This window comes from Toxorhynchites rutilus, chromosome 2 (assembly GCF_029784135.1).
Source record: "Toxorhynchites rutilus septentrionalis strain SRP chromosome 2, ASM2978413v1, whole genome shotgun sequence".
Classification (NCBI taxonomy): Eukaryota; Metazoa; Arthropoda; class Insecta; order Diptera; family Culicidae; genus Toxorhynchites; species Toxorhynchites rutilus.
The window spans coordinates 204,787,257-204,814,920 of NC_073745.1; the positions used below are offsets into that span (position 1 = coordinate 204,787,257).

Consider the following 27,664-nt stretch of genomic DNA (forward strand, 5'->3'; position numbering starts at 1 on the left):
TCTACGCATCTATCATAACGAATAACATTTCATTTTTCTTGAGATAAATAATTGAATAATTGTGAAATATCAAGCATTGTCAAAATGCACTATGTGCCCATTTTTGATTGGACCATTTTGTGCTCCTTCCTTCCTTCCGTAACGATCATTCTCATTCAAACCGTACACCACATCGGTTCGCATCACAACACATCAACAAACCAACCCAAGCAGCCATGTCTGGACATGGTAAAGGAGGAAAAGTGAAGGGAAAGGCAAAATCCCGCTCGAACCGTGTTGATCTGGAGTTCCCCGCAAGGGTAGCTAGGCCGAGCGCGTTAGTACCAGTGCACCAGTCCACCTAGCCGGCGTTATATAGTTTCGGCCGCCGAAGTGATCGAGTTAGCTGGCAAAGATGCTCGCGACGATAAGAAAACCTGCATTCAGAACAGAACACATTCGGTTCGGTGGACATCAAGACAACAGGCAGTTGCAGCGAGTGGCGAGTGGCAAACGCAATCGCAAAACGGCATCAGGTAGCAGAAGAAAAAAGTTTGTTCTTTATACAAACTGCTTTGGTGGCAAATCCAGAACAAGGTGGCATCGAGGGCATTCGAAATGGTTTTTTTCAAAACCACGAGTACTAAGTTTTCTAAATTGGAACCATTCCATAAAACAAGGCGCTTTTCAGGGCTATTAAACCTTCCAAAAAAGAGTTTAGGAAATACAGTTCAATGCTTTCTAAAACATTATCCAAAATAATAATAAAACACAAATTGATTTTTTCATAATTTGTTTGCCAGGATCTGATGAGTATGTGAATTTGGCAGTTGTTCTGAGCTTATTGATAGTTGGGGACTTTCCTGATTATTCAATTTTCACCAATTCTTAAATTGTTTCCAGATTGAAAGTACAGTAATTTACAATTAGTTCGACATTTAGCTAATTGGACGGACATGTAATGCGACTTATTTAGTTGGACATTTTTGTAAACATAGAGATCCAAATTATGACCCCACATTGAAAGTCGACACTGTACCACTGTCATCGCAAATGTTCAATTACAGGTTAATATCGCCTACAATCCGACACTGAGTGGCGCTTCGACACGTCGCATTGAATGTAATTTACTGTACAACATGTCACAAAGCTGGATGAGATGAAATTTTCCATCTGAAAGCTGTGGCGAGTGGCAAACGCAATCGCTAAACAGAAAGGTTTAGCCGAACAAGATGGGGATATCGAGTGATAACAAAACAATAAACTCTTTAGATTGAAGATAATTTTGTGATCCTGAAAAGGACACTTTTTATCCTGCATGTGAATCCAACGAGCGAACAAATCGTAATGAATGAAATTTTTTGCCATCGCTCCCATTTAACTCTCATTCGTTCGTCTCGTTGGACTCGCCCCTCTGGCTGAGTCTGCCGATTTGTCTCTATCCTGTGAGTGTGTACCGCTAGAGTATAAAACACGCGGACCCCAAAAAAATATCTTATTTTCTTTCAAACCGTAAACCCGTGTGGTTGTACGGCATCGGCATCGTGGACGTAACAAAGAAGGACAAGTTAAGGGAAAGGCAAAGTCTCACTCGAGCCGTGCAGGTCTCCAGTTCCCTGTTGGTCGCATTCACTGATTGCTCCGCAAGGGTAACTAGGCCGAACGGATTGGTGCCGGAGCACCAATATACCTAACAGCGATTATAGAGTTTCGGCCGTCGGAGTGCTCGAGTTGGCTTGCAAAGCTGCTCACGACAATCAGAAAACCCGCATCAAGAACATAGCAGCTTCAGTTCGGCGCTCATCAAGGCAACAATAAGTTTCAGTGAGTGGCAAAGTGTTTCTCCGGCACGTCACATTAAATGTAATTTACTGAACAACATGTCACAAGCTGGATGGGAAGAAATTTTCCAACTGTGAAAGCTGTGGCGAGTGGCAAACGCAATAGCTAAACAGGAAGGTTTAACCGAACAAGATGGGAATATTGAGTGATAACAAAAACACAACGCCAAAGGTTCTTTTCAGAACCACCAACATGTTCATAAAGAGTAAACAGTAAACTAATCCATTTTTCAGGTAGATAGGTAGGTATTCACGTAGGAGAAGAAAATAAAACAATATATTTAAAATATATATTTTACAAAAGCTGTCCCCTTTGTATAGTCCTACGTCACTCCGGTTATGTCCCCGACATTACCCACCCGTCTTTTTTTCTCAACTATCATTTTCAGATACGCTTCTCTACTCTCTGATTGCAGTTTTCAATATTTTTTAGAATTTCTATTACCCTTCCTTCGAATCTGAAGCTGAGCAATATTGGTTCACTCACTGCCCGACCCAATTCAACTTTATTGAAATTTTGCACGTGGTTTGCACGATTTAAAAGTGATAATTTTGACTTGGAAGACGAAGAACTTTCCGGATCGCCAAAAAAAGTTTGAAGATGCAGAATTGGAGGCTTCCCACCCGCTGTATTCTCCAGACATTGATTCGTCTGACTACTACTTTTTTCGATCGATGCAACGTGGCCTGGTTGACCAGCATTTCTCCAATTTTGATGAAGTCAAAAATTGTATCGATTCGGGGTTAGCCGACAAACCGGATGTTTTTTTCCGCAAAGGAATCCGTGAATTGCCAGAAAGATGGGAAAAAGTTGTGACTAGCGATGGGCAATACATTGAATATTAAATTTTTAACCATTTTCGAAAAATAAAGCATTAATTTTTGAAAAAAAAACGAAGAAGGTTGACGGTACTCCTTCTTAAATGGCGTTAACGTTCCCTGTGGAACTTCCATCAAATGCTCTAAGTTGGGCATGACATGATCTCTGATAGCAACAAGTTTTGACATGCAACTAAAAGCACAACAAAGCCACGCGCAACCGAAAAGGCTATCTGTCCCACAGCAAAGCAGGGGAACAAAAGGAAATCGCACGGTGAACGGCGTGGATTGACTTTTTTATTGGAGAAACTTATTGTATGCATAAAAAAGTAATTTTTTTCAAATTGTGTACCGAACACGATTTTTCAAAGCTACTGGGGAAATTTTGTACGATTTTTTTAATGCTATTTTCTCCCTATCCTCCCCACAAAGAAAAAAATGGCTGTACATGCTTTGGTTTTCTTTGCACGCACGTAAGCGAGAAAAAGAAGTCGATTTCCTTAGTTTGACAGTTGCTGCCATACAAATAAAACACAAAATACTGAATTACTCGGAAATTAATCAAGCAAATGAAACCAAATTAGGCAAATGGGGGTTTTAGGGTACAACACAAAAAAGCAAACAAAACCAAATTAGGCATATGGAGGTTTAAGGAGGCATGAAACGTTTCTACGGTTAATCGACACTTCTCCTCCCTCCCTTCCCATCCCTCTCTAATACAAATGATGCATACATTTCTGCATAACTCAAGGGGGGGCGGGGGTGGGGGTCTGTCTGTGCTGCCATAGAAATGAAACACAAATTTCTGCATAACTCGAGAACTAATCGAGCAAATGGAGCCAAATTTGGCATATGTAGGTTTTAGTGAGCAATAAATGTTTTTAAGGTGGTTTGACACTCCTTTCTCCTCTCTCAACAGGAGGAGGGGAGGGTGCTGAACAACTCGAGAACTAATCAAACAAATGGGATTAAACTTAGCATATAGAGGTTTTAGGGTTCGATATACGTTTCTATGGTGGTTCGACACTCCTCCCTTCTCTCTAAGGGGAGGCTGCCATACAAATAAAACACAAATTTCTGCATAACTCGAAAACTAATCAATCAAATGGAGTTAAATTTGGCATGTGAAGGTTTTTGAATATGAGAAATGTTTCTGTGATGGTATGACACCCCTCCCTCCTCTGAAATGGGGAGGGGTCCCGTAAAAATAATACACATATTTCAACCAAACATGACAATTGATTTTTTTTAATGTCATAAAACGCACCCCTATATCTTTTTCTATGTGTATAAATTGAAAAAACTCGAGAAAGGAATTGTCCGATTTAGGGCTGTCTTTATTCTATCATATTTTCTGTATCAAACATTTATTCCATGTAACGGATAAACATGTTATTTGCAAGTGGTCGAAAAATCTCGAACGAGAATTGTGTCTGAAAATAATCTGATATTATAATGACGAGTTTTGGTAGGAGTACTAGGAATTTTATAGTAAAAGGTAATTTTAAAGAGTAGATTAGAAAATCAATCAATGAACAGTCCTGCGATTGGACCTATGAACGTGCGCTTTGTAAAAAAACGTGAATGTGATAAAGAAAATTTTTTTTTTGCGGGACGTATGGCAGAGTAGCACATTTTCTGTTATTTTTAGGCTATTATAATTGAATGTAATAAGTCGGGATCCCAAAAACAGATGCTTAAATAATTTTGGGTGTACCTACAGAATTCAATAATTACAAAATTAATTCGGCTTTAGCCTTCAAAAAGGCCAACAATTCAATGAAGGTCATGGAATTGAACCCACGATCATTCGCCTGGTAAATAGATATGCAGCTATTTGGATCTTCCGGAAAAATGCAGAGGTGTTGCAGATCACTCCCTTATTCATAAAGAGTGTGTCACATCAAATTGCATCACGGAAAAAACGCTGTAGAAATTTAATTTTTAGGAATTATATCTTCAGCTTTCGCTTATAATCAGATAAGAGTGTATAGATTACGTTGGCCATGCTTCACTGTCAATTTTTCGTAAATTTGGAAAAATGTCGTCGAACGAAAAATAGCGTCGTGAATTAATCCTATGCACTCATTTCGAGAATCCGGAGTTGTCACATCGGGACATCGGTAAGATGATGGGAATCGTCCAATCCACGGTCAGCAGAGTACTAAAACGATACTTCGAGAACCTAACCATCGACCGGAAGGTGAAAAACGGCAAAAATGGATGCTCCGTCAGTGAAAAAGATCACAAGCGCGTAGTTAAGCAGTTTAGACGTGATCCGAGAAGTTCGGTCCGGGATGTCGCCAATAAGCTGAATTTGTCAAGTTCATTCGTCCAGCGGACCAAGCAGCGGAAGGGCCTGCGTACATACAAGGTTCAGAAGGCTCCTAACCGCGACGAAAGGCAAAACATGGTGGGGAAGACGCGAGCCCGGAAGCTGTACACCGAAATGCTGACGAAGCCGCATTGCCTGGTAATGGACGACGAAACCTACGTCAAAGCGGACTTTCGTCAGCTGCCTTGCCTGTTGTTCTTCTCCGCAGAGGACAAATTCAGCGTTCCAGAGGAGATTCGCAAGCAGAAACTATCCAAGTTTGCCAAAAAGTACATGGTGTGGCAAGCGATCTGCTCTTGCGGAAAGCGGAGCCCCCCTTCGTGATGACCGGCACGGTAAACGGGCAGGTTTACCTTAAGGAGAGCCTACAGAAGCGCTTACTACCACTATTGAAGCAGCACGAGGGCCCAACCATCTTCTGGCCGGATCTCGCTTCGTGCCACTATTCAAAGGACGAGTTGGAGTGGTACGAAGCCAACGGGGTCACCTTCGTGCCAAAGGAAATGAACCCGCCCAACGCGCCGGAGCTTCGCCCAATAGAGAAATATTGGGCGATTATGAAGCAGGCCCTCCGGAAGAACCCAAAAGTTGTCAAATCGGAGGCGGACTTCAAGAGAAAATGGATTTCTGTTCAAAAAAAACTACAACCTGACGTTGTACAGAACCTTATGGACGGGGTAAAGAGGAAGGTGCGAGCATACGGGCTTGGGCTCGAAGTATGAATAAAAAGGAAATGCCAAAAGTTGTTTAATAGTTTTTATTTTACTGTCTAAAATTTTCAAAAGGATCGGTCTACTGGGCGAATTTCTACACCGTTTTTTCCGTGATGCAATTTGATGTGACACACCCTTTAATACGATGTTTTTATGCATAATCTTCCGGAAAAACACATAAACCTTTTTGTTCGTTCCCAGTATTTCCACAAACATTCATTGTTATTCTAGGCATAACTGTCATGTATTTTTATATCGTAATCAAGATTGATTGATTCAAGTGAGAAGAATTTTTTACATTTCATTAGACAATAGTTTAATGCTCATAAAAAAACCCGGTATATTGTTAAACTGAAATGCTTCAAGCTTCTGGTAGACAAATATGCTAGAATCTATTGCGTTTTTCTCAGTTGCTGATTTTGGAAACTTTGGAACGGCAGCATCCTCCGTTTAAATTAAATATCTGAAAACAGAATTCTAACAAGTTTGAAACAATAACATTATTCAAAAAAATGGAACCACTTTAAATTCTTTGGATGGTAATTTGGGTAACCCGATTGATGTTATCTTCCAGCTTGATGACTCGACCAGTATATGTTCAGCCGAAGCTTCGATAGATACTGCACCTGCCCTCAGATAAACTCAACCATTTCAGCTACTATCGAAAGACTCGCTTGCTGGTGACCACCCACGTGATGCTCCAGTACCAGACACACCCCTCCACATATATTATCAGAACGTGCGAGGATTACGGACGAAGATTGACGAATTCTTCATCGCGGCATTGGACAATGAGTATGACGTCATCGTTTTAACCGAAACGTGGTTGCATGATGTCATCATGTCTGCTCAACTATTCGGTCATGATTATAGTGTGTATCGCAAAAACTGAGATCCAGATATTTCCGGAATAACTGCTCATAGCTGTAAGGAATACATTCAACTCTTCTCTGTGCACTGCTTTTGTTGAAACGGGTCTCGAACATTTGTGGGTAAACATTGACTGCAATGCCCAAAATGTTTGCCTTGGCGTCGTGCACATCCCCCCTGATCAGGCAAGAAGTAATTCCACTATCGGGAGTCATATCAGCTCTATTTCTGCGGTGGTGTCATCGCACGATATGCGCGCCGTACATCTCCTGTTTGGGGATTTTAATTTGCCTGACTTATGTTGGCACACTACACCGGAGGGCTATGTTCGTCCTGACCCTTCTGAATCAGTTTCGCCCAGTATTGCGTTCGTCGATGGTTTATCCTTGTTGAACATGGAACAACTGAATGTAGCGAGGAACTGCATGAATCGTACCCTTGACTTAGTGTTTGTGAATGAAGATACCCTAGCGATGTGCAATCTCGTTGAACCACACGAACCACTGATACCGATTGATCCGCTGCACCCTCCTATCCTTGCAACTCTGCGATGCCCAGTCCGCATCATTTTCACTGAACCCGTCATGGAAAAACATCGAGATTTCTCGAGAGCCGATTTTGAACATCTGAACGAAGCTCTTCTCTCTATCGACTGGTCGCCTTTATACAATGCATCCGATGTCAACGAGGCAGTTGAGTTTTTCACTACCACCCTCACGCGACTGTTCCTTGATTTTGTACCTCCTTCTCGTCCGCGCCAAAAACTCCCTGGTCTTACCACTTTCTTCGAACTCTCAAACGAGAGCGTGCCAGGGCTCTCAGGAAATTTTCCAGAGAGCGAAACTTAACTACCAGAAGAGCGTTCAACACCGCTAGCTCCAAATACAAGCATTACAACCGAGTGTTCTATGCCCGCTATGTAGAACGGAAACAAAGAAACCTGAAAAATAATCCCAAAAGTTTTTGGGCATTTGTAAATGAGAGGCGAAAGGAGACCGGGTTGCCGATGAGCATGTTTTTAGGGAGTCTACTACCACTGAAGGAATATGCAACCTATTTGCCAAACATTTTACCAGTGCATTTGATGATACGGTAATCACTCAGGATCAAATTGACAGTACTGTAGGGGACGTGCCTCCAGGAGCGATGAGTTTGAGTATTAGTGAGTATGATGAGGAAGATGTTCTCGATGCCATAAGGAAATTGAAGTCGTCTACCATACCTGGACCGGATGGGATTCCTTCTATTGTTCTTATTAAATGTGCTACGTCGATCTGTGAGCCGTTGAGATCCATCTACAACAAGTCGCTTTCGCAAGCAGTGTTTCCACAATGCTGGAAAAAATCCATTATGTTCCCAGCGTTCAAGCAGGGCCACAAGAATGATGTAATGAATTACCGCGGCGTGACGTCACTATGTGCAGGATCCAAATTATTTGAAATTCTGATAAGCAATGAAATGTTTCGAATTACAAAATCATATATTTCCCAAGATCAACATGGTTTCTTCCCGGGGAGGTCTACAGCTACGATTTTAGTACAATTTACCTCGTTGTGCTTGAAATCCATGGAACAGGGAGAGCAAGTCGATGTTGTGTACACGGATCTAAAATCTGCGTTTGACAGAGTGAACCACAAAATCCTTCTGTCCAAGCTAGACCGCCTGGGAGTGGCGACGAATCTCGTAAAATGGATGGAATCATACTTGACAAACCGTCAGCTTAACGTTAAGTTAGGGACTACCGAATCAGAACCGTTTACTAACCCCTCGGGTGTCCCACAAGGTAGCAATCTTGGACCATTTTTGTTCTCCCTGTTCTTCAATGATGTCTGCTATGCCGTGCTCCAGGGATGTCGAATCATATATGCCGATGACTTCAAAATATATTGGCACGAGAAGTCTGTCGATGACTGCAGGATGTTGCAAACGATCACAGACATTTTTGCGAGTTGGTGCAGGCGAAACTATCTGATCATAAGCGTGAAGAAGTGCACAGTCATCTCAATCACTAGGAAGAAAACCCCTATTATCTGGACCTACCGCATAGGGAATGAACCATTGGAAAGGACACGCGTTGTGAAGGACCTCGGTGTAATGCTGGACTCAGAGCTGAACTTCCGTGAACATTATGACTATGTCATCAACAAAGCCAACCGAAACTTAGGATTCATCTGCTTAAGATCTCTGTATTTCAGTTTAGTCCGGTCCACATTGGAAACAGCGGTTGTAGTATGGAGTCCCTTTCGCACGGTATGGATCGAAAGGATTGGGAGAATAGAATCGAAGTTTCTGAGGTACGCATTGAGATTTCTGCCTTGGCAAAACCCAAATGAGCTCCCATCGTATGAAAGCCGATGCCGTCTGCTGGGAATGGATACACTGGAGAAGAGACGGAACATAATTAAAGCCACATTCGTCGGAAAACTTCTTCTTGGCGAGATCGATGCCCCATGGATTCTCGCTCGAATCAATATATGTTTCATCTATGTGGGTTCTTTTTAATTCTTTTTATTATTTGTTTGATTTCAATGTGAGCTGTAAAGTTTTCCGCGATCGAATTTTAAATATAGTTTAAGTGTAGTATTCATGTATACCTTGAAGTCCGATGGATGAATTGTAAAACAATAAACAATAAACAATAAACAAGTATTTCATGATCTTGAAAAACATATTTTCTCAAAACCTCATCGATATGGGTTTTCCAAAACCCCATCATTATGGGTATCAAATGAAAGGGCTTGACTAGTAGAATACGGTTATTTATGAAAAATGCAAATCCAAGCTGGCTGCCACTACAAAATGGCGGACTATATATTTTCTCAAAACCTCATTAATATGGGTATCAAATGAAAGGGCTTGACTAGTAGAATACGGTTATTTATGAAAAATACAAATCTAAAATAGTCGCCACCACAAAATTGCGCCACATATATATTTTTTTTCAAAATTCTCTCAATATGGGTATCAAATGAAAAGGGCTTCACTAGTAGAACACAGTTATTTATGAAAAATACCCCGTTAATATGGGTATCAAGTGAAAGGGCTTGAATAGTAAATCACAGTAGATCATGAAAAATCCAAATCCAAGATGGCCACAATCACAAAATAGCAAATTACTTTATTGACCGGTTTTAATTAGCTTGAACTGTTTGTATGTATATTTGTATGTCTGTTGGGTTGTCCCACATTAATAGAAATTTGACCAATAGGAACTGACCGAATGTATAAAACACCCTTATCTCTCCTGTCATTTCAAATCTGCTTATCTTGAAAAATCTAATTTGGCCGCCGTTACAGAATAACTGATTCCATATCATCTCAAAAAAAAAAGGTTGATTGAGATATGTGTATCAAACGATCGAACTTGACTTGGAGAACACACTATGTATTTTCTGCAATCCACTCAATATCGGTATCAAATGAAATTATTTGACTGATATAATACAGTACAATGGTTTTATTGTAGAGAAATATTCTAATGAAACAGATAATGTTATTGTGATTGAACATAATAATGTACTAAAAGCTAGAAAATAATTAGGCAAGTAGCAGTTAGCAGTTATCACACCTCTCCTTCATTAGTCTAGGGCATTGATTAGACTAAAATAAAATCGTGGGGCACGTTGGATTTTCATTATTCACAATTAGCGACTTCATCATATGTCCCACGATTTTATTTTAGTCTTATCAATGCCCTAGACCAATGAAGGAGAGGTGTGATGACTGCTAACTGCTACTTGCCTAATTATTTTCTAGCTTTTAGTACATTATTATGTTTTATCACAATTAAACCGTTTAACTTAAAAAGTTTTTTTTTACTTATTTTTTTTAAAAAAACCTCTCTCACTATTATGTTGAATTGAACTAAGTGAAAGTAAGGATTGCGTATGCCTTCGAACCAATTCGAATACGCTGTGACTCGCGATTTGCTTTGTTTTGATGAGTTTATTCGAAAAGTATGAACATTATGCTATTAACGCTCAGATCACCTTAAAGTCATTTTTTCTCAACTTGATAGATCGATTGTTGGAAATTGTCGTATGTAATAAAGTTTTTTTTTAAATCACAGCTTCAGCTCGTTTGAATTGGGGTTGACTCACTCGCCAACGCTTCGATCGTTACTTGCAGTCGCATACACACGTACCAAATGACACTTACCCGTGCCCGTACTTGTACTCTATGAAGATTTTCAAACACAATCTTGAGATTGCAGCACCAAACGGCAACCACGGCATCGGCAGTGCAAGAGGCGACCGCGCGGTCGTAAAAGGCTAGTAACCTCGATTGACACTCTCTGCCTGGTCGTCGACGGTTTACAGCATAAATCATCGAATAAGCACACCAGCCTTTGCATTACACACCGCTCTGGTGCTGCAGCGGGTGCTTCTGTTGGCTGGCGTTGGGTACCCCTAGTGGTGGTGGTGGTCACTCTGTGCAACCCAAATGACACCGATTAATTTCAGAATTTATTAGAGGAGAATGATTGCGTGGATTTGCATTTCGCACTCTGCGCCGGGTGATTACGATTAGGGAGAGTTCTGGGGGATAAATCATATTCGCTCACTCGAGGCGTGTTTCTAATGCGAGAATTCTGTTTTCTTTTCTTTTCTCTTTTTTGCAGATTGAACTATGTAACCGGAGAAGTGCAATTAATAACCCCCTGGGAAAGCAGTCCGTCCAGTAAGAAAGAGATTCATAGAATAGAGAATGTGATACAAACCGTCCTTGCAGAGGGAAGAAAATACTCAACAGTGCTTCCAGTATATGGTATTAGATAAGTAGAAACATAAGTGCAATTTCTCATAGAGGCCAACGAATCTCCAAGAGAAAGTCCATAAAAAATGTCTTCCTCACCCGACATGCAACATCACCAACAGCAGCAACAGCCACATAGTGAAATCAAATCTAATCCTCCCACGCCACCACCGGAGCTGGCGACAATGACTAACGTTAGCGTGTTGGATCTACACAAGGATTACACGGCGGATGTGGGTCAAACAAAAGTTTACGACAAAGAAACGAACACGGTGTATCTTTACGCCAATCCAGGCCATAAAATAAACACTTCCATTGAGGCAATTCAATCACCCCAACAATTGACCACAATCGTACAGGCGGGACACCATCATCAGCTTGCCTCGCCGGATCACGAGGTAGAACAGAATCTGCTCCACTCGAGGCTGATCCAAGAACAGCAGCATCAACAGCAGCAACAGCAACAGCAACAGCAACACCATCAGCATCAGCCTCACGAAGAGGATCAACACGTACAGCGACTCTCGCCGGGAGACCAGGTAATTGACGGAAGATTAATACCGTCCGGCTTGAATGGCGATGTTCAGCAGCAACAGCATCACCACCACCATCAGCAACAGCAACATCAGTCACTTGCCCGTCTCTCGCCGGACGATCAATCAGTGCGTATGCTGGACAACGCACACATCCAGCGTCTGCTGGGCAACCAGCAAATCATTAGTCGTGAGATCATCAACGGTGAGCATCACATCATCACGCGTAACGAGAACGGTGAAACGATTCTGACACGGATCGTAAATGCCCCGGCCACCACCACAACCGCCGATCAATTAATCAACAAACTTCCAACTGACCCGAATGGCATTTACAGTGGCCATCACCCGGGAACCGGTGGCCCATCGACCCCGACCGCTGATCAACTTCCAACTACTGTGCTCCAGTATGAGAAGGAATCCGAGAACAAACAACAGCCAATTTACGCCAATCCGACGAGCGATCCCTCCCCGGATCAGGGAGCCACCATTAATCACCCCAAGCAAATTGTATATACGGTCGGGGGTGAGCCAAAAAATGTCATTTACGGCGACCCGAAGGCGGCCATCCCACACTTTGAACCCATGAGCCAGGATCCGTCCGGGCAGGATCCGAAGCCCCAGATTGATTATGTGTACAACGATGGCAACAAAACTGTGATTTACACGGACCAGAAGGGGCTGGAAAGTTTGTACGCAAACAACGAGCTCGGACTGATGGACGGAACCCAAATCGTGGTCCAGGGGAATCTCCAGTATACTCAGCAGCAGGGACCGGATGGCACCACGGTGTATGTGGTTGCCTCGGACATGAACGCGGATGACATCGGTGCCCAGATACAGCAAAGGTAGGTGGAAGCTAGTTGTGTTTGTTTGCATTTCTATTTTTCGAATATCATGAACAATATCTGTACATCTGATGGAATTAAATGTTCAAAAACGAAAAACTAGCGAAAAGTTGACATTGATACAAAACATTCCTACGCAAATACGATTTGAAGAAGTAATTAGTAGACTACTCCTTTTAGCAATCCACGAACCAAGTGTATCATTAACATGATTTACTTTATCTCATGTTGCTATTTTACAACACATTTCAACGAAGTTGAGCTACTTTTATTCAACAAAAAAACAAAAAAACAGAACATATCAGATCTAATTATATTTAATGTGGTAGAATATACAATTTTGATTTGCTTGTCTAGATCTAATCAAAAAAAGTGGATGGGTCTGGGCCTAGGGGCACGGACGGGATCTTGACAGAGGACTGTGATTGTGTGTAGTATTTAATTGCATTTGAATTGAGTTTTTTCATTGCTCAAAATCTGTAATTTTTTCTCTTTTGATACATCAAATGGAAGCCCTGAAAAAACCCGTTTCCTGTATGAACTTGTATCCTTTAAACAAGTTAGTTGAGATAACGTGGTGAAATCCGGAACCACATTTTGTTCAAAAATGTACACCATTAAAAAGTTTAAAAAATTTAAATGTGAACCAGGACAAGGATTTTTTGTATCATTTTTAAACACAAGTCTAAATAGTTATGATCTACATAAATATAAGCCTGAGTCAAATAAATCTATGACTACAGAAATATATTATAGACAAAAATTGCATTTTCTCCTTCGTTGCCACGCTGTCCTGTTGTTTGTTGTTTGTAATAACTTAACAGCCCGGTGATGTACATTGGGTATTCTATGAGTATGAGTGCCCTCTTGGGACGTTCGTGTAGCTGCTGTAGTGAATTGATCTCATTGGGTGTTAAGTTCTGCTTATGTATTGGAAAGGGAACGATAATGGGCCTGTGCTTTCGAGGAAGTGAAGCGGGTTTCTTAGGAAGACATATATGGGGAGCATAATATTAAGATCGCGACAACTCAAGCTATCACAATCTGATATGCGTGAGTATATTCATGCCAGTTAAATTCATGAATTGCATTTTTTGCATTACCAAACAATATACTCGATATCATGATATCCTGGACCAACATTACATAAATTGTTAGTAGCAAGACCTACACGCTAAAAACTTGAATTGAGGACGAATTGATTGGGTAACATACAGGGTTTTCCAACTTTAAATTCCGAAAGTAAATTGAAATAAAACACACTTAGAATTCGAATTTCGATGAAACTTTTATTTCAAATTAAAGTTTGGTTTATGCCATTATTTGTGAAATACAACATCATTCAAATGTCCACCTAGGGCTTCCTCGCACACCTTGATCCGGAACAGGTAATTTTCGATGACTTTTCGGCACATATGGGGCGGTATCTCGGTCATAACTTCACGAATGTTGTCTTTCAAATGTTCAAGAGTTTGCGGAGAGTTGGCATAGACACGGTCTTTCGCATAACCCCACAAAAAAAATGTCTAGCGGGTTCAAATCGCATGATCTGGACGGCCAATTGGCATCACCAAAACGCGAAATTATGCGTCCCTCAAATTTCGTTCGCAATATGGCCATGTTCGGTCGTGTTGTGTGGCACGTGGCGCCTTCCCGCTGAAACCACATGTCATCCGTATCCATATCTTCAATTTGTGGCAAAAAAAAAAATCGGTTAACATGCGGCCATAGCGCTCACCATTCACAGTTACCGTCTCGCCGTCCTCATTTTCAAAGAAATACGGCCCGATGACTCCACCAGACCATAATGCGCAACAAACAGTGACTTTTGGCGGATGCAATGGCCTCTCAACAATCACGTGTGGATTTTATGAGCCCCACATACGGAAATTTTGAGTGTTCACATAGCCACCGAGCTCGAAATGTGCCTCATCGCTGAAGAAAATTTGATGCGAAAATTCAGCATTTTGCTGCTGTTGTTCATTCACCCAATGGACGTATGCCCGACGCATTCCATTATCACCACGCTCTAATTTTTGTACCAGTTGGACTTTATATGGATGTAGGTGCAAGTCCAAATGCAAAATTCGCCACAATTATGTGTTTGACAAGCCCAATTGCTGAGCACGCCGTGGAATCGAAACATTCGGGTCATCCTCCACACTGGCAGCAACAGCAGCAATATTTTCGGCCGAACGCACATTACGATGATGCACAGGTTTCACAATATCCGCTACGGATCCAGTTTGTTCGAATTTACGCACTACATTAGCGATTGTGTGCTCTGTAGGCAGTCCATGACGACCAAAATCCGTCCGTAATGCTCGAAAAACATTTGCCGGTTTTTCATCATTTTTATAGTATAATTTAACAAAATTAACACGTTGTGCGATGCTAAAACGATCCATATTGTAAAATGGCAGACATTCAACTAACGATATGACGCTTTGGTTGACAGCTATGTCAAACGGTTGTCAGCGCAGGGCTGTATACTTTCGGAAGCTCGAAATGGAAAACCCTGTACAGTACAATAACTTATAAATGCCTATTATCGGTAAATGGAGAATGATTCATTATATGCATCAACTGACATTGTGGGCTAACGCCCGAATTTAGGCAAAAAGTTGCTCGTTGCGCTAGGGAGGAAAGCGAGTGGCTAGTGCGATCGAAAGAAAACATACCCATTTTAATGGTCAAATTGTTACCTTTTTTTCACTATATTCACTGCTCATGTTTTAAGCAAAGGGTGTACCGTTTAAAATCCACACACATAAAATCCATTCTCAAAATTTGAGTTTTTATTTTTTATTTATTTATTGTCCTCGTCTTCGATTTAAAATCCTACAGACTGATACTTAAACTATGTTTCTAATTCTAGCCTCAAAAGTATATTTAGACATGCCAAAATCGTGGACCTAACAAATTGAGTTGAATGCTCTCAGACATAAGTTGTATGGCTCATTTTGTCCGTAACCAGTTCTGTGGAATGGCAGATTGATGGCGGGAAAGCTTCGTAGAGTTCGCGTAAGGTTGAAGCAGTTCAGAACAGTCAACATTACCTTCAATAATGTCAAATATAAAAGTTTGCTGGAGCTTGAGTCGACAAGCTGACAAGGTTTCCAAGCCGACGAGTTCGTCGATCTCGTTTTGCAGAGCCAGGCAATCAAGAACAGATGAAATCACTCGATATAGTTTGAGGTCGTCAGCAAACATTTTCTTCGGCGACTTCAGTCGAAAGCATAGATCATTCACAAAAATAATGAAAATGAATGGACCAAGCACGCTTCCTTGTGGCACACCAGACGTGATGATAAAATTTCCGAAGCAAACTGAGTTGACACTCACTGCAGCTTCACGGTTGTGCTTGTGCTTCCGTTTTTTCAATTAGGTAGTAATGCGGAACAGTATCAAATGCCTTATAAAAGTCGACGTAAATGGAATCAACCTGATTTCTGTTCTCGACTCCATCGAAAAGAACGCGGGTGTAACACATTAGATTTGTTGTCGTTGATCTGTGCAGTACGAATCCGCGATGTTGCTCTGATATAAGCGAGTGTGCTGCTCTATGCAGTATAGCCTGAACCATGGCTTCAGAAACATTTCCAAGTGGACATAATATCGATATACCACGGTTATTTTCGACACGACGAGTGCTGCCCGATTTGTGTATCGGAACAATTCGAGCTGCTTTCCAAACTTTCGGGAAAGTCTTCTCAACAAGTGACCGATTAAAAAAACAAGCGACAGGCGAAGCCAATGAGGAGGCACAATACTTAAGAAAAAGCGGTGGTAACCCATCGACTGCAGCGCCCTTGGACACATAAATATTTTCAAGCGCTTTTTGAACTTCCTCGAGTGAAAACGAAAATACAGGAATATTGATTTCGTACGTTGGGATATGCTGAATACATCCTGGATACAACTCGGGTGCCGCTGTGCTGAATACGCTTTGGAAGAAGTTGGCGAATGAATGGGCCGCTTCGCTAGACGAACTAGAAATTGTTCCGTTGAATTCCATATTGGGTGGAGTCCTCGTATTCCCTCTCAGTGACCTCATATATTTCCAGAAAGACGACGGATTTTGTTTCAGATTTTCTTGTACTCTATACATGTATGTCCTGTGGCTTTCAGTGAGAAGGTCCGTGTATGAAATTTCAATACTGCGAAGAGTGATACAGTCAGCCATGGTTCTCGTCTTGAAGTAGCGTTTTCTTGCTTTCCGAAGCACATTCCTCATATGGCGAAGATCCAAGGCTTTCGCATTGACACGTCAGGCTTGCGTCGTACACGTGGAACATACATTTCAAGTACTTCGGAAAGTTTAGCATAGAAGGTTGATATGACTGGATCTATCGAGTTACCTACTAAATGGAGTTGCCAGTCGATAGATGCAATGGAACTGCTCAATGACTCAAAGTTACAACGCCTGAAGTTCATTGCCGTCATAACGGTTTGTTGCTCTGGCTATGTAGCTGCTGCGAATGTCGAGGGAAAGATGAACGGCTTATGAGGAGGATCAACTGATAGGAGTGAATTATCCTATATGAATCCGATTATCAAGAAATTTTAAAGTAAAAGGAAACAATTAAAGTCAGTTTTGGCATCATTCATTTAATGTATTTTGCCATTATATCAAAATGCGTGAACCTTGGCCTTTACCCCAGCCATAAGGTTTTGCACGATCTCAGAATCGACAGTTTTGTTTTGCATATTAACCCACGCTTTCTTCATTTCTTCTATATTTCTCACCACTTTAGGTCGATTTAGAATGTGCCTCTTCATAATGACCCAGTATTTTACTTTTGGGTGCAATTCTGGAGAAAATTTTTGGGGGGTTCAGATCTTTCGTCAAGAAATCGACATCATTCGCCTTATACCACTGCAGCATGTCCTTCGTGTAGTGGCATGATGCCACATCCGGCCAGAAAATCGTCGGACCGTCTTGAGCCCTCAGGAGAGGGAGAAGCCGCTTTTGTAGACACTCTGTTTTTAATTGTGCTTGCGGTGACGAAAGGTGTACTCCGCTTTCCGCAATATAAATCGCTTTCAAAATTAAGAACTTCTTGGCTAACATCGACATCTTTATGTTTCGCTCGACCAAACATTTCAAAGATATTCACTGCTTCAAAGCTGTATAATGTGCCTAGTCCGCTCAATACTCGAGTATGCGTCTGTAGTTTGGGCACCATACTACCAAAATAGCATTTTACGTGTGGAGGCTGTACAGCGCAAGTTCTTGAGGTCTTCCTTGCGCCATCTACCATGGAGTGATTCTCATAGTCTCCCTTGCTATGAACACCGCTGCAAACTTATTAGATTAGACACATTAGATCAGGGGTTCTCAAACTGTTTTGGGCAAGAGACCCCTTTTCCAGAATTAGGTCATACCTTAGACCCCCATAGCCGAATTTCTTCGAAACTCCTATCTTCAGTTTTTTTTTTCTTACTGAATAATTATCAATTTGAAAACATTGCGGTTGGTTAATTGAAACATCCGCACCTCTCACGCAAAAGTTCACGAGTTCAACTCACACTCCCGACAATCTTCCAAAAAATGGAAGTAATGTGAAAAACCAGCCAAAAGTATTGAAAGTTACTATACTGCAGAGAATATTTTCTCATCGTATTCAACAAAATAAATAGAGATAAAATTTAGTAAATATCAAGTGTAAAGTATAAAATTCAAAATATCAAAAAATTATTATCAATACAAGTTACTCACAACCTATAAAAACATTCAAATCGCAAACCAATCTATCCACAGCTGCCAAAATATCAAAATACGGTTTAAAATTGGTCAGTTAAAGCCTCAAGTCTCTGCGTTCGTTGAAGCCTTTTTCGACAAAGTATGATGATGGAAAACGAGAAGCAGTGTCTCACATCGCAGGATAGTGTTTTCCAAGGTTTCGTTATAACTAGAACATATGACAACATTGGTTGTACTCCTGTCTCATCTGTGCTGATGACAACCAACTTTCTTGCATTATCACCTTTCTTGGGATGATTCATGGATGTGATATAATACTGATTTACTACCAATTGAGGAATTTGATAATTTTGAAGATCCAAAAAAATTTAGTAAATTCCTTGCGTAACGCTTCCAAGTGAGTGACATATGGTAATATAACATGGTCTTGAAGCTTTTGTGATAATTTTGACAAATGTGGACAACTGTGAATATTCTCTTTTGCTCAAATTTTGTTTTGAAAATTTTGTCAGAAGGGCTAATATTATTGATATTGCTTCAGACAAGTTTAAATCATCACCCTGCAGTTGAAACACAAATTCAAAAAAAGCTGGAAATCTTGCTATGCAAGACACTCTTGGTGGTCAGCATACTCCAGCGTGTAGAAGTAACCGAGTAAAGATTTCGTCGTTTTTCTCATATAGCTGAGCAAATAATCGAATGTTCAAAGAATTGTTTCGAAGGTTTTTGATAGCACTCATAACATATGAGGGGCTCAGAATGCAAGGGGTGTAAGTGACTTGATCGTTTTCTCTTCATGAACTTTTTATTTAGTTGATAACTCAACTGCAAAAACTTTCCAATTTAAGTTTGCTATAGAATCCGATAGATGAGGCTCTGACCTATTTTCCACGTTGGTAAATACAGCTGGGAATGTATTTGCAGCTAAGTTATGACCCAAAGAGAGAGTCGATGTAGAGAAATCGATCAAATCACTTACGCCCCTTTCATTCTAAGCCCCTCATATAGTAAAGACTGATGCAATTTAGCAATGAATGGCCAATTGCAACTTTAAGGCAGCTGTAAAACCACGATGACGACTAACCATTGATGGTACACCATCAGTCTCAATGTTCTTCCTATGGAATAGCTTTTTCGGTAAAAAAAACCGATCGATTCTCCTTTGGTATCAGTCTTCATATATGTAGCAAAAACCACTCGTCCAGCTGGAGAGAAAATTTGTTGGTCGACACTCGACGAAAAAATTAGAGGAGCAGAGTGCGAAGTCGGAAATTTTAAGTAATTTTTAACATGCTTGAACTTCGTGAAAAAATCAACGCATATCGATGGTATGTACATTAGAGTGCCAATGGGATTGGCCATCTCGAATTTTCAAAGAGAACTTGATTAAAAGTGTTGATTCCCACGAATAACTACCCTATGCCAAATATCAGCTCAATTGGACTTTATTTACTAGTGTCGCAGACGTTAAAATTTGAGTTTTTTGAAAACCGAAAAATCACCCAAGGGGAGAGTAAGGGAAACCGGGGGTTTCAAAAATATTTTTGATATCAAATGTCATAGAATTGTATAAAACGTCCATAGAGTAGTTTTTCGTGGTGATCACGTAGAATTTACCCGTTCATAAATATTCAAATTTCTCCCGTTTTTCATCAATTCTCATCATCGTTAACAGTTTACTGTGATTGCTTGGTAAGTGTTTCGCAGTTCACTATAACATATAATCTAGTGTTATGCAATTTTCGTCCAAAAAATTACAAAATAAAGTGTCCGAAATTTGAGTTCAATCTGTCCGAAATTTGATTTAGTGTCCGAAGTTTGATTCTTGTTCGCTTCATTTGAAAAGCATTTTATTCGATGATTTTTTTATGTTTTCAATCAAATAGGTACCAAAGTAGAAAGCTTAAAAGCATATTGAACTAATTTATTAATAATATCAACCAAATAATACCTGTGCATAAAGTTTAGATCTGTTTTCTGCATCATATGCCTTAAGCGTCCGAAATATGATTCGGAACGGTAAATTCTTTTTCAATCAAGTTATTGTAGTTCACTCCTCGTAATATCTTGAATTAAATTAGAAGTTGAGTACATTATAATTAAATCTCCAACGTATTGCCGAATTTTTCATGTAGTACTTTTTGAACTTTTTTATTTTCATCTTGTGCACACTCATCGTCTTTTGAGTTTTGAGTTGAGTTTTCAAAATATACAGCAATAATATTTTCTACTAAGACATTAGTCATTCTCAGGGTTGCCACATATACAGAATATTCTGTATTTTGCAGATTTTTTGCCAAATTTCAGATACATAATCTGTATATACAGAGTTACAGATTTTCTGCAAAGATACAGAACTTAAAAATATTTTTTCAAATTCAAATTTAAATGAATTTTAAAAATTAATTAGTTCATTTTCTCTGTCTACCATCTTACTAATGAACATTGTCTTTTTTATCGTTGAGTCATGAAGAAATGTATGTTGATCCATATGAAATGTCACCTCACTTCTCCATTCCTACTAAGTATGTTTTTGGGACACTTTTTGATAATTCCACATTCATCAGCGTGCGTTGAGTGAATATTCTCGCTTCACAATGCCAACAAAACAAAGTTCTAAAATCGGTTGGCTTCCACATTGATGGACTATTTTGAAATCAAGGAACTATGTATCGGCTCAAGGAGGAGCGTCAAGGATGAAATTGACGGAAAATTAATGAAACGCAAAGTTCAAAAAAACCATGTATGAACACCATACAATTTATTATGAGAAAACTTTTTTATGATTTATTTTGTTGTATTGATACAACTTAAGCAAGCCATAAATAAGAACAATAAATTCAAAATGAAAATACATAGTTGTTTTGCTAATTGAAATTTAATAGTAGTCAAAACGACTTCCTTGGGAAATCTAGTGTTAAGCAATTTTGTATTCTTGAAATATTCAAAAAAGAATTAGACTACTTTTTGAAAAAGCCCAAATTTTATTTCTTTAATTTTCTCAAAAATTTATGACTTAAAAACTGTAATACATACAAAATTTTGGCCAGAGCATGAAATGTAGGAAATTTCTCCAAAGAAAACATAGAAAAGTTGTTGTTATGAAAACATTTTCTCTGTAAATGTGCCCATCTTCCGATGTATGGATGTTGGAAATTATAAGAACTATTCATATAATTTTTTTGAGAATTTAAAAAAATGCATTTTTGAGAAAAATGAATTTCAATTTACAAAAAAACTTTTTCTTTCTGTGTAATTTTGCAGAATCAATTTTTGGTTTTTTTCTGAAAATTCGAACAATTTTCTACGTTCCATTTTTTGACGAACATTTTGTAGGTATTATAGTTTTTGAGTTATATATTTTTTTAAATAAGAAAACAATTTTTGCCCCTTTTCAAAAAGTAATCTCATTCTTTTTTTAATATTTCATGTATGCAAAGTTGCTTAAATGACCAAAGTTTTTACATTCACAACATTTCACTGTAATCAGAGATATTGCTGTCAATGGCCAGACGTTTTGGAATGAAATTCGTCAATAGCGAAACAACAATTCACAAGTTTTTAACGAACCCAGTCTAACTAGAAAAGATTCTCCAACTGATTATTATTGTAGGAAATTTTCTCAATGTTGCTATAACATCGTTTAATTTTGTGTGATTTACACATGAAAACATATAAAAGAAGTGTCTGCAGTGAGTTAAAATGTTATCACGTCACGCTGGAATGGTTCGTATACTTTGCGTTACGCGACAACGCGACTTCTTAGGACAGTTCTTACTTCTCTTTTTGTGAATCGATTTTAACCAAATTTTGTGGATTGTTGACCCTCATTGTTTGCTAAAAAAAACCAAGTATAAAAATATTTGAACTGATGAACTAAAATCAATGCTCTATTTTTGTGTTATTCATTCAATGGTGGACATTGAAATTTGGGAAAGTAAGTGCAGAGATATATCAAAAAACATAAAAAATAGAGAAAACTCAAAATATTTTAAATATAATTTAGTAGTTTTTTAAACGCATCCTTCTCAAAGGTTGGTTCATAAAAATTAATTCCGTATTGAAGAATTCATATTATAACTAGTGTTTATACAGATAAAGTTATAAATTTTCTCTTATAACTTCTGTCTTTGGTGTATAATTTCAGGCAACGAATGAAAATGCTACAAAACAAAGTTATGTGCATGATATTAAAATGTGAATGGCGAACTCAACGGAGATTTATGTTAGAATGCCTACAATGGACGTCAGTTGGTCAGCGAATAAAATATTGCACGCTTACGTTTATATTTAAAATGACAAATGGTATGACACCGAATTATTTACAGAACACTGTAACTAATGTAGGTAATATAAAACTTGTCAAGCAAGTGACCTCAGAAACTATGAACATCCGGATATCTTTCACCAAAAACTAATTTTTTTTATAAAGAGTGCCGATTATATAATACACTGCCCCGTGAACAAAGATAACAACAAAGCTCAGAATATTACGAAATATTTGCAAGGAGTTTTTGAAGAATGATTTGAAAATGATCGCATCAGCCCTCAATGATAATAGATAGTTTAATATTAGGATTGTCCTTTATAGCATCAAATCGAACTAGTAAACAAGATAATGAAAATTAAAAAAAAGAAACTTCTACTAAATGAACATATTGATTAATGTCTCAATATGATCATTCGGGAAAATTTCTATATTTGTCACAAAATCAGTCCTTTTTTGAATGATTATTTTATTTTTTAGTTCAATTTGATGCAATAAATGAAATTCCTTAAAAATTTGTAGGGGGATTATCGTTTTATTTTTTGTGAAACATCGATGGCACTGACACTGCGGCCTGTGGATTTTTTACGAGATTACAGAACAAATTACAAATTTTGATTTACAAAACAAATTCCAAATTAACTTGCAACTAGAATAACTTTGTGATTAGCTTCGATGACACCAACCGTCGGACCTTGAAAAAGAATCAAAATCTAAATTATTCAAGCTATCGAATAAGAAGCAATTGTCATCATTATCTCGTGTATCCTTGTTTTAGCATCCTGTGCGATAATAAAAAACTCTCATGACGTGCCGAGAAATTCTTTCCTCATTTCTTGAAACGAAAATCAATTCTATGTAATGAATAAATTTCCGCAGAGCCCAAACCGTTCTTCTCCTGTGCAAGAGCCCTCCGCCACAAGGTATCATCGCATCTGTTCGGCAGCCGGCTCCGAAAGTCCGAAATGACGAAGAGAACGTACATAAATTAAATCCCGTGTCACTTTGGACCAAGGCAACGTGTGACTCGAGAGAATCGTTGAAAATGTTGTTGTAATGGATTCGGTCGCATACAGGGGGGATTGAGTTACGGAACGTAACTCTGACCAGAGAGACTGTGGTCATTCAGTGGTTCGTCCGTGCGTCTGGCTGAAATTAAATTAACTTCGAATTAGTATGCGCAAGACAATGGCCATTATGAGATCGTTAACAACGGAACGGGCCATGAATGTTCGATGACTGTTGCGCCATCGGAAGGCCATCGGATGACGAATACAGGAACCTTTTCCGAGTATTGATTCCACGAGCCAATGATCTCCGGGGCAACATTGTATAGAAAAAAAACTTCTCGAGAATGCAATTATCGGTTCGTAGCATTTTACAAGAGCTGAAATAATTCTATATTCTGGCAGCACTGCGCAGTCAGCCATCGGCAATGGCATGAAGAAAAGTAATGTCTAAAAACCAAACAAGCATCGAACGCTTATCAATTTGAAGCATTCTCATGAATTTTAAGTATTTCCTAAAATCTATCGACGCACTGACGACGTAAAAAATCGAACCGATATTCTCTCCTTTGCCGGCCTGTAAGCCCATTTTTGGCCGTCATCATCCGTTTGAGTGATGATTTGCAATTAATTATCGGTGTGTGCCTTTTCGGATGCACCCTTGTTGAGGGCCATACGGTTTGCTGCTTCTCGGCTACAACAATTGCCATCTCTTCCGCTCAGAATTCATCGACCTTTAGCATGTTCCTCGCTTACCGCGCGTATGAATCACTCCCGAGATGACAGTCCGAATAGACGTCCTTCGGATGCTTCGGATGCTTCATCCTGCCGATAGGGTCGGTTATAATTTTTATCTTTTATCTGCGGGAAATGGGCAATAATTAAATATGGAGTTAAAGCGCAATTAAAGTAGGAATAATAACCATAAATTTTAAGCTCGGTGGATTTTTGCTTCTGTTGGCGTTTTTGCCTTTGCGCAGTTAGTAAAATGGGCAATATATTCAGCAAATGGGCATTTATTTCTTTTTGGCATTCATACTAAATAAAATTATTATGGGTATAAGGTTTGTATTCATTCTTCAATACTATTCAAAAACACTGAAAAGTGCTTGTTTATATTTTTCAGGCTTCTACGGTAGGGATTTATCAGAGCGGGAGATCCAATTTCGAGCCCTAAAAGTAAAATTGCCCCGGAGGGCAAATCACTGTGAAATAAAACGAAAATGTGCAGGATTGGTGGAGAAAATCGAATGTCTAACAAAATTACGGTTAATTCGTATTGCTGGCGCTTAGATATCCCGTTTTTAATATTGTTTCCTATGAATCACTCCTCTACAACCATTGGGTTATTTTTTTTTCAAGTTATAACAACAACAACAAAACGAAAAGGTCTTCATAGCCAAATTGGTTGGGCGTTTGCTTACTAAGCGAACGATCGTGTGTTCATATCTCAGGGCCTTCAATTGACCATCTTTGTGGATAAAATAGCTACGTCGTAACAGTCATCTAGTGTGATGGCGATCCTACCTTTCTTCATCCGCTCACGCACGCAAAACGATTTGTGCCATTAATGACACAGAAAAAGAATTTTCTACGCTTGAGGCAGTTGTGTGCAGTGTTGCCACACGTACAGATTTACCTGGAAAGGTACAGATTTTTTCGTTATTTTTGGTACAGATTCTGTACGGTACAGAGTACAGATTTTCGTCAAAAAGTACATGTTGGTACAGATTTTTTCCGTGTGTGAAATATTTACGCCGCAGAATCATTTGGAGCGATTTTTTAAAATTTTAATTCATGACAGTACGCAATCTAGATTCAAAAAAACTATGTATAAGCATTACAAACCACACGAAGGACTTGTAAATGTAAATGTAGTATTTGTAGTACAGCGCGGACTCGATTATATACAGTTTCTAATTTCTTTTCACTGTATATAATCGAATCCTGTATATAATCGAGTCAAAAAAAATATATTTTTATTCGTTTTTATCAAACCACTCCACAATTTGTTCTTTGACACTCAGCTTCTATCTTCCTCAATTTCGCTGCAATATCGATATAAACAATTCCTGGTGAAAATTCAAGCAAAATCTTCAAAAAATTTTACCCCACATATAATAGCCACCTAAATTCAACCTAAACGTTCAAAGGTTACATTTTTTCTTGAAACAAGTCATATTTGAAATGTAAAAAAAAAATTCAAACTATATATAATCGACTCCAAAATTGTATATAATCGAATCACATATAATCGAGTCCGATCTGTAAATTAATTAGTACTTTTTCATGCTAAATTTCTATAACGGATATTTTCGATGGTACAGATTTTTGGACGAAAAAGTACAGATGAGAATGATTTCTAACCTCTCAGGTACAGATTAAAATGTGGCAACACTGGTTGTGTGTAATTTACCATATTTATCTATAAGATAAACATATACACCAGTGGTGGCCAAACTTTTCACCACTACGGGCGACTTTTTTTTCAGATTCAGTCGGCGGGCTACCAACATAATATATGATCATGAATAAGTAGTGATTCAATATTTATAAATATATATTTAGTTGTTCCAAGCATACACAAGTTTTATTTCTTCTCAAAAACTATTTATTATAATAAAAAAATCTTTCGTTTATTTTTTTAACTGCTAACAATTTTATTTTCAATACAAATTATCTTAAATGATTATCTTGTATCTGATGAAGCGCTGGAAACGTGACCTTGCATATTTTCGGCAAGCTTATCATATTTTTGTTCATAAGTACTAATAGCTATTCGTAAACAGGCTGTCAAATGGTCATCTGTCAAACGAGAGCGATGTTTTGTTTTGATAGAATTCATAGCAGAAAATGTTGTTTCGCAGAGATAAGTTGATCCGAAAAATGTTGTCAAATATGCAGCACATTTCCATAAACATGGATACTTTTCCTCGCAAAGTAAATTCCAATGACTATTTCCAGATGAAGCTATTGATTTCAAAAATATATTCAAAGGATTACATTTTCAATAAGTATGCGGTCCACATCCAGAATTTTTTTAAATTTCACTGATATTTCTTCAATATTGATTCCATCATTGAACGGGAATGACATGAACAATAAAGTCTGCTTCATTTAATATTGGAACACAAACAATTGCGTGTAGTTCAGTCATTTATTAACGAATTCATAATTTGTTTTTCATACAAATGTAGCATTTTCTTTACTCTTTCATAAAAAAAAATTAAAAAAATTATTTATTGCTGTTTCGAAAAAATTCTCGTACTTTTCCCGTAATACGGCACATTAGGCGGCGCACACCCTTTTCGTCCACCGTTTTGGCGATTTGATTCCACCAGTTCTTCATTTGAGTCATGTTCCTAACAAGTTTTCCCTTTGCCTTAAGCCTCCGCTTCGTGATTGCCCAGTATTTCTCTATCGGCCGGAACTGGGGGCAGTTTGGGGGGTTGAGGTCCTTCGGTATTACGCTGACCCCGTTCGTTGCGTACCATTCCATAACCGTTTTGCTGTAATGGCAGCTTGCGAGGTCCGGCCAAAACATTACTGGACGGTCGTGGGCACGAATAAACGGCAGAATCCGTTTCTGTAGGCACTTTTTTTTGTAGACTTCTGATGTTATTGTCTTGTCAGTGAGAAAGACTTTGGTTTTCTGTCCACAACTGCATATCCCCTACCAAATCATGTACTTGCGGGCGAATTTATCCGCAAACACGAACTTAAATTTTGCAGGTACATCCCCCCGAGCCGTCGCCAAATAAAATTTTTGACCTGGGATTTGCCCAAAGTCCGCCTTCACGTAGGTCTCATCGTCCATCAGAATACATCCGTCGAACTTGGTCAGCACTTGGTCGTACAGCTTTTGAGCACGGATTCTGGCCACATTGTTCTGCTTCAGCGTCCGATTTGGCTGTTTGCTGGCTCGGAATGACCTTATTCCTTCCCGGAGACGAATTCGTCGCACCGTACTGTGAGCGGCCTGGAACTTAT

General features: G+C 39.1%; 1 protein-coding gene across 4 annotated transcripts in view; it reads left to right on the top strand.

Annotated features, from left to right (window-relative positions):
* The window catches only part of LOC129764411 (protein grainyhead), a 566,241-nt gene that overhangs the window by 124,173 nt on the left and 414,404 nt on the right, over positions 1 to 27,664 (top strand). For all 4 annotated transcript variants that reach the window (XM_055763463.1, XM_055763466.1, XM_055763465.1 and 1 more), the window contains exon 3: positions 11,179 to 12,693. In XM_055763463.1, coding sequence (XP_055619438.1) covers positions 11,399 to 12,693 — 1,295 coding nt within the window. In that variant the 5' untranslated portion in view covers positions 11,179 to 11,398. The remainder of the gene's footprint in view (positions 1 to 11,178; positions 12,694 to 27,664) is intronic.